This window comes from Melitaea cinxia, chromosome 28, assembly GCF_905220565.1.
Source record: "Melitaea cinxia chromosome 28, ilMelCinx1.1, whole genome shotgun sequence".
NCBI classification, from domain to species: domain Eukaryota; kingdom Metazoa; phylum Arthropoda; class Insecta; order Lepidoptera; family Nymphalidae; genus Melitaea; species Melitaea cinxia.
In genome coordinates, this window is record NC_059421.1 from 3,505,429 (window position 1) to 3,517,350 (window position 11,922).

An 11,922-nucleotide genomic window follows, 5' to 3' on the forward strand; every position below is an offset into this window, starting at 1 on the left:
ATAAGTTTAGACGACCTTTACGTAAGGATTCTATTATTTTTGTTTACTGAATGTAATTCGGACAGTTTTAAAATTAGTGTATCCTTCTTTCATTTTCAAGTTGCTGAAATACCTCGATACTAATATTTTACCGAGTTCATGTCAAGTTTCGAATTTTGCTGTAGATGTTCGCGAAAAGGAATTTAAATGAAAAGTACATTATTTTACTAGATAGACTAAAGTGACTGACTTGAAATATTTGCTGGAATAAATTGCGAGTAGAATGCAGTATAAGCGCTTTACCAACAAGGCAGAAAAAGTATGTGCGTCCTATTTATAGGAATAGGATAGACAGTAAAGCTACCGTCTAGCACATTTATAGAAATTCTTTGAATTATACATGACAAGCGTTAAAAAAATAAATTATATATGTGAGAAATATATAGGTAACAACTGATACAATTTTAAAATTACTTAGCTTTACTTACATTAGTTTAAGAACTTAGTTATTAAGGTTGATTAAAAACTCAACTATTTACAAAAATATATCCTTAGATAGAGTTTCATTACTTCAAGAAGTTAGTACTACTAACGTTAATTAAAAAAAGGTTTAATATTTTTTGCTTTTCAGTTTTTTCGGCGATTTAATTTTTTGTTAAAAAGTTTTTTTTTTAGTTTAGTAAAGGATCCAATATCACGCAAAGTATTATTATATAAATTTCAGAAGTTTTTATACAAAAATAGGCGGTAAAAAATGATGTACCTACTTTAATATAATTTATTTATTTATTTCAATAAACACACACTTATCTTCACTCATCAGTTTTGATTTATTGGTTGAAAAATTAAATTAACTTAAATAATATGCCGTAAGTTGTCAGCGATCAATGTAATACAAGTGACTTTTTGGAGGAAAGTTCCTTAAATCAAGAAAGTATGAATATTTTATGCAAATATTAATTTAATACTTATGCAGAGTGGCGTTGAAGAAGAACTGAAAATATTGTTAAGGAAGAGCAGATTTCACAGATTTAACGAAGAAAATTTAATAAACTTACTTTTCAATATAAAAGGATCCTCAAAATTAAATTGAGGTTTCAATATCTTCATCAGTGATAAACCTTTGATAGATATAATTGAACGAAATTTCCGGGAAAAACCTATTTCGATGGAACGGAAACTTTTATCAAGTTCATTTACTTGTGTTTTGTCGACTTTAAAACCTTTGTAAGAGAATTCTTGATTTTATATGTATTCCTGAGTGAGGACACAAAAAAGAAAGAAGTAAGCGTTGAAGTGACGAATAATAGAGAGGAACGGAAGAGGAAAACATGCTTTGCCGACCTCACATATGTGGGATAAGGGCAGGGAGATGATGATGATGATGATGATGACGATAATGATATGTGTACCTGTAAAAGTATATTTTTTTTTACTCCAGAATAGTTTTAAAGGCTCTCAAATCAATTATTGTTCTTGTTTATTTACTCAATCGTAGTTTATCATTCTGTTTGATGTCGCGCTGTTCGTTGTAAGTTAATTATTAAAAAAGGCGTCAAACTAAGTTTTATTTTACATATATTTAAAAGATAAGTCAAAATACAGTACACCTTTGGACTACGTGGTAGCATTTGTAATTACATTGATTTGTATTTTGGTAACAAATGTGTAAAGCTCCGATATTGTTTTAATATTCTTACTTTCAAAACCATTGGTTATAATTATAATAATAATTTAATTCAGACATATGTCCATATTTTTGTTAGTTACATTTTTTTCCTAAACTATGTTAGTTTTAACAATTGTGACAAAACAAATTATACCAAATCAAAATCACACCAAAATCAAAATGAATATACTAAAATTCAATCAAACCCAAAATTAAAATCATCACCAAATTCAATACTAAAATTCAATCAATATTACAATAATAAAAATTTAAAATAAAAATAAATACTAAAATTCAAAATTACAATAGTTAAAATTAAAAACAAAATCAATACTAAAATTTAATCGGAAATATCAATATTGTTACCTTAAATAAGAAAGTTTAATGATAAAAGTGTAAAGCCATTTTCTCGTATAAGTAGAACCTGCCATTGACAACAAAGAAATTTTCTCTCAAACATTTATGTCAGAGGAACTCAGACGTACGAGTAGATTTACAAATCCTTAGACATAAACGCGCAAAATACGCATCTTATCCTGCGTAGTAAATATTTATTTTTATATCGTAAATAATAATTATTTAAATTTAATTCCTACTAATAGTTCATATATAAGGTAGACACGCCTTAGTTTTATAACTGAATAAAAACTGAAACATTCTGTTTACTCTCGAGGTAGCCTCCCGGTATCGTCGCTTCAATTACCTCTGCGCGCGGTCGTTCACCGGATAATTTAGTTTGTGAACCTGCTGTAGTGAAACTGATAAAATTTATTAAACTACTTACTTTCTGACGTTTGCATTAAACAACAGTTGACAGATTTCACCAGCTTATTGCAAAATGTCAATGTCAAAATTAAGTATTCATTCATTCAGATTAATGGCTTCCAACAGTGCCAAACTACGAAATTAAGTATAGTGTGGCTGTAGTGCTCGGTGATTGAAATGTATTCTAATTTTTATAACATCAGGTCACGTGATTAAGCTGGCCGTTTGAGAATGAATAAATTAATACACTAATAGTGATAGAAATTAAATAATTTTGACTGCAGTGACTGCTGTAAGGTTAGTTCTGTCGAATATCAGAACCACTTACTTCTAATTGCCTACCGTCGATGGTCGGTCGATATCACATCATTGAAAATTATGCTTATAGACGACACTTAAGGCAAATGTTTGAGAAAATAACAAATCGTATAAAACATCTCCCAAATGTTTAAAAAAAAGTGCAAAAGTTATGAAAGATTTTCTCATTAGATAATTTGTTTTACATCACTAGGTAAAATTTTGTGACAAGTCAGTAACGAACATTGCAAGACAGAGTTGAAATAGTATCTGTCCACTGAGCTAATTGGGGAAAATTGTTCACCAATATAACTTAGCGGAACTTTTTACTGACTAATGGCCAGTTTCAATACTCTATCTATCTCTAAATTTGCTTACTAGCGATAGATTTTTGACACAATTTATATGGAGTTAACGTCAAAATTCTATCTCTAGTAAGCAAATTTAGAGATAGATAGAGTATTGAAACTGGCCATTAAACGGCTAAGTTTAATTCTGTAAGGGATATTAATGTGACAACTATGTTGCTCGTGTAAGGCTGTTATACTGCCGCTGCTGCGGCTGAAATATTAAAAAATAAATGGAATCGTCTCTCAACTCCCGCGTGTAAATAAGTGCAGACGTTTGAATGTGGGCTTTTTAATATAAATACTGTATATTTCTATTTTCAACGCTATGCTTCAGCCTGTAATCCCACTGCTAGGACTTTTTCCCCATGTAAGAGATGGATCAGAGCTTAATCCACCACGCTGCTCTATGGCACGCTGCACGTTGCCGGATATATCGTTACTACGAGTAACGATCGCTATCAGGTGTACATCATAACAACCGGAACCGACGCCTTATAGTACTCTCCGAGGCACGGTGTGGAGACTCACAAGAGACCCACAAAAGACTGCACAAACACCCAGACCACGGCAAACACCTGTATGGCTAATACAAATGTTTGTATGTGCGGGGATCGAACCCGCAACCGCCAGCGCAACAGGTACAATCCATGGCTGTAACAGTTGTGCCAACGCGTATCATTATTATTATGTAAAGAAGCAAATATATTTTTTGTCTGTATACGCGACAATCAATTCAAAATACATAAAAATATGTTAACGTTGTTTTTTATAGTTATACTTATTACTTGAAGTGGTCCTGTATAGAAGCTATTATTAATTTATTTCAAAATTTAAATTAAAAAAAAAAACCGATATACATTCATGAGAAAACTTTGTTTTACATACAACCCGTTGAAGTGCTACAAAATTATTGATGCAAGTTCGACAGTTTGTACCGAGGCTGACATTATAGATGCATTACTGCAAATCCACGCGAGCGACTCAACGGTCCGTACTGAAATACACTCCACTATGCAACTGAATAAGATAAATAATCTAAGTTTAGCTACATTTTTTGGAGTTCTCACCTCCTTTATTTTTCTCTGGGAGTGTAACGCAAAATTTTTATAAGCACTTGACATTGGTTTGCCGTTCCACAGCTTTGTAGCGTTATCACCGCAAATCACTTTGCAAATTGTGGGCTTAGCCGGCTTAGTTTTCAAAGGACTTTAGGTATTGTTTTGTTTACCCTTGCAGTGTTGGGTATACTATTCCAAACTTAACTTAAGATTTTTATTAAAACAATTTAAACATAATTAACTTATTTATCTTGTTATAGCAATATAATAGATTACAGAAATAATAATGTGATTCATTCATTCAAGATTTAACACAATTTTTAATATGTTTCATATATATATTTATATTTACTTTTTATATATATTTCAGTATATTTACGTTTCTAAAGATTCTTTTATCGTCTGATGTCTGTCATAGTCTATTACAGTAAGATGGGCCAAAACATATTTTTGTATAAGTATGTTTGAATATATAAAGAAATAGTAAAAATAACCTTATTATTATTTGCTTTTAAATAAAAATAATAATGAAATAGAAAAAAAGATGCAAATATTTTAATATAAAGTTTGACGTTTACGATCTGATGAACAATGCCCCCCTTTTGCCTGTCACAGGAAACGTGTTTTCTGTCAATCTAAAAATCTGTAAAGAATCAGAATTTCATATATGATTACAACGTTATTACGAGGCACAACCTCGAAAATAATAATAAAAACCGCAGTAAGTGAGGCCGTTCGTTGCGAATTACACAAATTCGTAATTTGCAGTGTGGCGTTGTGAATAACGCGTAGCTTAGGAGGGTGCCTGACATTTTTATTGAATTATAATATGAATAGCTTTTGTTTGAAAATTATGTAGTTTATATTTTAACTTACGGGTGATTTGTAAAATATACATGAAGTTTGACTTTTAAACAGTTTTTATTAAAATCATTTAACGAACTGTTGTATAAGCATTCTAAAAGTGTTTTATTTTACATAAGTTATGACACTTTATTGGCAAACTTAACCGTCTATATAGAACTCTAATATTAGTAAATATTATTTACAACATTCTAAATATAGCATGACGTTAAGGAAATTTTAATAACTATATAAAATACAAACGTATACAATTAATAAAAAAACGATAAGTTTCCACGAAAGTCTGGCGTTGCATTTTTAAATTCTTCGAATATATTTCGAACGCTACGCTGTCGAGCATATTGAAGATGACGAGTATTGTAATATCATGAGTGGGATTATATAGGAAGATGATTGGATGTCTCGACGTACGTCATTAGGGTTATTGGGTACCTCGTGGTATGTTATTGATGATAATCGACTTCTGGCGGCGTTATTCAGATTTACTCACACAAAACAGGTATTGAAACGTTTAAAAATTTAAAATGCGCTTTATTGGTTATACTTTCTTATTACTCTTAATTTCTTAACCTGGATGTTACTTAAGTTGATTAAAAATATTGCTTATCACAGCATCAACATTAATTAAAATATTATTATTAAATTAAAAAAAAGTTCACTAGTAATATTTTAGTTTTACAAACGTCATATTATACAGTCGTGTGACTGATATTACGTCACTTCCGTTATATATTTTTCTTACGGTTTTAGTATCACATTTTTTTCAGTTCGGTCGCCCAACCAAATGTCAAGCCTGCCGTAAGGAACTTCGTTCCAAAAATAATAAACATACATCATTCAAGTAACTTTACTGAACAACTTGAAAACTCGTCTTTAAAGTGATATTACCTTTTAAATCTATGAATATGATAAACAATAATAAAATAAAACTTTTATTTGTTAAATCTCTCACATGAAACCAAATACAAAGTACAAATGTGCAAATGAATGAATTGTGAATGAATTTATGAATTGTGAATGAATGAAATTATTGAATTTTACGCTAAATAACACTTCTAATTAAAATTTCTTCCCACAATGGGAACAGTGGAGTCTTAACTTGACGTGTAATTCATTATGGTAAAGGTAATTTGATAGGTAATCTTGAAAGAAAAAACAATAATTTAAGTTATAGGAAGAGAATAATAAATTTCACTGAGAAACATAATTGTCGATTCATATTATTGGGATGTGTTTTTTTTATACAACTAGGTAGGAACACAAGCACACCTGGTGGTAAGCGATTACCGTGGCTTATAGACGTCTGCAAAACCAGACCCATCGCAAGCGCGTTGCTGACTCTTACTCACCAACAGGAATACAACACTGCTTGAAAACAGTATTTAGCTATATATATATATATATATATATATATATATATATATATATATATATATACGAGATACGAGTACATATTTGACCTACGCCCACATACTAAGTGTAAATACAAATGATATGTAATACGGCAGAAAGATCAATGAAAATCAAATGAAAAGAATAACAAAACTACAAAGGTAATTTTATTGCTAAGTAAATAATTATCTCTTCCAAACGACGTCAACTACACGTAATTAACGAATTTTCATGTAGCTTAATTCAATAAATATTTTACCGAGCAATTATTTTGTTTAAAAGCTTAATTCTTAGAATTTGCTATTCAAAGAGTTTTCAATATGCTTTTAACTCGTTATTCGACGCTGTGAAAAGTTTTCATTCTAGTAAATAAATTGTCGTTAAAGTGACGATTGTATTGAGAATCTTTTGTTTACAAAACTTTTCATTTCACGTAACGTATAGAGCTGAGATGTAATAAAACAATTAAGTTCTCTAACCTTAAAATTCGATAAAATCTCTTTAAATTTTAATTTTTGATTGAAGTAAAACTTCTTTACGCAAGCTTGACTTTTTGGGGAGTAAGCTAGTAAATGCGTGACGAGAGCGTTGCGAAAAGTGTGACCAGGCGAGGGGAACGGAAGTTGAGAGGGAGATATAAGTTAGTGAAGATGGAAAGACAGAGAGATACATTCCGTAAGTTACGAAAATTATTATTAAAAAATTCCGTAAGTTTTACTTCAGTCGTCTGGTCTAAAGCACACTCGTTTTTTATTTATTTTTCGGATTATGATTTGTCATATATTTTATAAAAGATTTCTCATAAAAAAATGTTATAACCTCGAACATAAAAATGATGATCTTTCGTACCTCGTCCACACAAATACTAAAAAATTACAAGTACCTACATCTATGAAATAACAAAATTGGAACAATAATTTTAAATGTTCTTGGTTAGTTAACTTAGTTTTCGATTTTGATATACACTTATTTTAGAACTCCTAAAATGCATTAGCTATCTCTTATCCTAGAATAACGAAAAATACGTCACTTGCGCAACCGTTTGTCGATCAACTGTTTCGAATGAAAATTCAAATAAATTACAATCATAGCGAAAATCAGAGAAATAAATAGATGATAGTCGTATATATTTTACTAGCGACATCTGTCGTTCCATATTTTTTTTACGCGATAAGTAATCACCAACATATTATATACTAAAACATACTTAAAACCTACTTCGAAACTCACTGGATCTTATGGCATAAGTATTATTCCGATCGCTTCAGCAGTTTTATTTATTTTATTTTATTTATTAAAACTTTATTGCATACAAAAAAGAAGATACATTTTAGAACCATTAGATACAAAAACAAATAGTGTATGCAAAGCTTGTCGCCTATAGTGATCTCTTCCAGGAAACCTTTAATGAAAGTAGTATAGTTTTCACACTATAACCGAACAAAAAAACCGGATCTCCATTTATTTGTATAGATTTATAAAAAAAAATTGTTTATACAGTTACGGCTCAAATCATTTTCATCCCCCTTTACTAAATTGTTTATAGGTAATATATAAGATAATTATTTTTAATTACCCTAAAGGAAACCTAATACTTTCAAACCTCTTACAATACGCATTTCACTTAATTAGTAAGTAAAATATACGAATTCAGCCGCCGCCATTACTCTTACCCAAAGGAACATTACGACTGTTTAGAGATTCGTAAAAAAGATTTAAGAAGCACAAACCGCGATAAAAGTCAATTCCAATGGAGTCGGACGAGATTTTACGATTTACAATAAATAAACTCTTATATATTTCACATTTGTTTTCTTGTTATATATAGTTATGTGTAGTGAAAATCAACCCAGCGGACCGAAGCTCATGATACCCAAAAGTGATATTCATTTCAGAAGACATCAAAGGAGATTTTTTTATTACAACTAGAAGTAAGCGATTACCGTAGCTTATAGTTACGAGTAGATGCTTGCAATACCCCAAGCATCTCAAGCGCGTCACCGAGCTTACCCTAAATCCCTAACTTAACACTACTCGAAAGCAATATTATTTAGCTGTGATCTGTAAGGTCAAAGGTACTTACCTAGTTTGGCTGCTCCAGATTTAGAGCGGGATATTTCGTGCTGTACCCTACCTCAATTAATATGAATTTTATAAAAGGACACAAAAGAGGAAATTACACAGTTACACAGGACAATAAATCAACAGCAAATTGTTGTCCAGATGTCAAATAGAGTGCACAAATCGACATCTAAATGGCTATGGTGAACATTTATCATAATGCACTCGCGTTATAGTCATTTTCATTGCTAGGAAATCATTTTGTAATATCAAGAAAGATGTTCTCTATATGATTGTTTTTAGAATTCTATATTTGATATACTATATTAATTACTTTAAATAAACTTAATTTTAACAAAAGTAAAAAAAAAAAACTGAATATATATGTGTGGTATACAATTAAGTAACAGATAATGAATCTTTAATATATTAAGCCATTAAGCTCACACGGTTTGTTTACTCGTATTTAATTAGAATATTAATGACGTGTAGTTAAGTCAAATTAAAAGGAATGATATGAAAACTTTGTCAATGCGAGGATTGATCACCAATCAGTGATTATTGATAGATTAATGAACTAATCAATCATCACAACAAACTCATTAGTCAAATGGATCTAATGAGGATGTTTATTTACTTTTATTTATATTTTCTGTTATTCTCATTTGACTTGATATAATAGTAGCAGTTACGAACTAGAGACGAATTTTATTAATCTGATGATATTGTATATTCTAAGAGTCTTTTCGTTTTTTCCCCGTGTAGGGACGGGCAGTAGAATACGATTTCCTACGGCCCGGCAAGAAGGCCTGTCGTAAGAGCCGACAAAATTCTTGAGGTGGTAGGCTTCGGCCGTGGCTTGATTACCACCCTCTGGGTAAAGTCGCGCCGCCAAACGGCAATCGCTGTGTTCCGGGGCGGGTCCCAGAGCAGCCATTTGGGGGATGTGTATGGGTAGTTGTGGCACTCTATGTGACCGATTCTGTCTGCTCATCACTGCCGCATCGGGTGCCTGGCTTCGGAGGGTAGCGGGATCCGAGGCACGGTGCCGCCGCTGGCCGACCGTAGGAAGTTGGGGGCCCAAGTAGCAGGATAGCCACCTGTGAAAGGCTGCCCCGCCACCTGACGAAAAATCCCAGAATGTTCTACCTTGCCGGTTGGCGACCGGAAGGGAGGACCAGGTAGCCATTCTGGGGGGGCTCGGGCGTCCCCGCGGTCTCCGCGTCAGGCCCCCTCCGTGCGGCGGTGTTGAGTCTGACACCTGGTAGGTAGGATGCCGCCTCGTCCAGTCGCGTTCCCCAGAACCTATTCGCTCTCCATGAAAGCACACAATAGTAAAAGAAGGTATACACAGCGGCTGCACGTCCTCCCATTGAAAGTGCACCTCTCTAACATCCGAGGTCTGCACTCCAATCTCGAATCTGTCCATCACCGCCTAGAAACAGAAAAACCGCAGCTGCTGTTCCTCACTGAGACGCAGATCAGATGTCCGGCTGACACGGCGTACCTCAGCTACCCCGGGTATTCTCTGGAGCACAGGTTCATACCTCGTGCCGGAGTCTGTGTGTGCGTCCGTGATGACATTTGCATCAAGCGTCTTAAGCACCTTGAGACATCCAGTTACTCCATCCTATGGGTTCTGGTGGACACAGGACAGGAGAAAATCCTGTATGCCTGTGTCTACCGTTCGCACAGTGGAGACGTGGAAACAACTCAGTTATGTGACCATCTCACCCTAACGGCGGATAAGGCTCGAGAGCGTTACCCTTCGGCACAGTTAGCCATCCTGGGGGACTTCAACGCCCACCACCAGGAGTGGCTATACCCATACCAGGTGACCGACCATGCTGGGAGAGAAGTGCGTAAACTAGCCTTGACGCTAGACCTCACCCAGCTTGTTAATTGTGCTACCAGGGTACCAGACGTAGACTTTCATACCGCCAACTGCTTAGACCTATTTTTAACAACTGATCCGGACAGTTACTCAATAACAGTTTCTGCACCACTGGGTACTTCTGACCACTGTCTGGTAAAATCTGTATCCGTCTGTTCCCCACCCGAAGAAGCCCCATGTGGCCCAAGACGGGTCTGGCGCTACAAGGCAGCGGATTGGGATGAGATGCGTCACTTTTTCTCGTCCTATCCTTGGCGAGAGGTATGCTTTTCTTCTGATGATCCGTCGAGCTGCGCTGAAGCCATTACCGCGGTTATACGCCAGGGTATGGAATATTTTATACCATACTCTGACGTAGCGACGAATGGAAAAGCTCGCCCATGGTTTGATGCGGAATGCTATCGTGCAGAAGTCAAAAAGCGGTCGGCATACACTGCATGGGCTGAAGCTCGAGCGCGCAAGTCTCCTAATTCTCGGAATTTGAAGAAAGCTTTTAACCAAGCTGCCAAGGCATGTAAAAGGGCGTTACGCAGGGCTAGATTCAACCATATCAGCCGCATTGGGGCCAAACTAGCTTCTTACCCTTCTGGGAGCAAAGCGTTTTGGTCCCTGGCAAAAGCCGTTGAATCTAACTTTTGTCGGCCGTCACTTCCACCATTGCTGAGGACTGATGGATCACTGGCCCATTCTGCAAAAGAGAAAGCGGATTTGTTTGCATCTCTTTTTGCTGAGAACTCTCGTCTGGATGTTGCAGGAAAAGCTCCACCAATCTCAACTCGTGCTGACTGCATTATGGCAGAAGTACGCATACGCCAAAAAGAGATCCTTAAAATCCTGCAAACTCTAGACGTGAACAAGGCCAGCGGACCGGACGGTATACCAGCGATAGTCCTGCGTACCTGTGCCCCTGAGTTGTCTCCACCTCTCACACGCCTGTACCGCCTGTGTACCGTCTGTTAAGACTAGCAAAGTGCCGAAGTCTTGGAAGCTTGCCAACGTGCAGCCTGTGCCCAAAAAAGGTAGTCGTGCAGACCCTGTCAATTACCGTCCCATCTCGGTCACGTCCATACTCTGTAAGACTATGGAACGTACACTAAACAACAAACTCTTGGCCCACTTGGAAGGTAACGATCTCCTCAGCGACCGGCAGTACGGTTTCCGCCAGCACCGTTCGACTGGGGACCTTCTAGTGTATGCCACACATATATGGAGTGAGGCCATTGACAAACACGGCGAAGCACTTGCCGTGTCTCTCGATATCTCGAAGGCCTTTGACAGGGTTTGGCACGCGAGCCTTATAAGCAAGCTCCCTTCATATGGTATTCCACCTGGCCTTTGCACTTGGATTTCTGACTTCCTGAGCGAACGTTCAATACAAGTTGTCCTTGACGGGTACTCGTCGGACCAAAAGGCTATCAACGCCGGTGTTCCTCAGGGATCAGTCTTGTCCGCTACCCTCTTCCTACTGCACATTAACGATCTGCTCGTCCCCGGTACCTTTGGGTATGCTGACGACAGCACAGTGACGGACAGATACTTCTCGAAAGCAAGGGCTAGTAAGGATGTTATCCAGTCTTGTCGAGAGGATATGGT

General features: G+C 35.6%; 1 protein-coding gene across 1 annotated transcript; it reads left to right on the forward strand.

Moving 5' to 3' along the window:
* The first annotated feature begins 9,753 nt into the window (after positions 1-9,753).
* LOC123667421 lies at positions 9,754-11,289 on the forward strand. Its single transcript, XM_045601324.1, has one exon. It carries the CDS (start codon positions 9,754-9,756, stop codon positions 11,287-11,289), a length of 1,536 nt encoding a protein of 511 aa, XP_045457280.1.
* The last annotated feature ends 633 nt before the right edge of the window (positions 11,290-11,922 follow it).

Excerpts from the sequence above, each read along its gene's own strand:
- LOC123667421 (XM_045601324.1), top strand. The coding sequence starts at position 9,754 with ATGAAAGCACACAATAGTAAAAGAAGGTATACACAGCGGCTGCACGTC.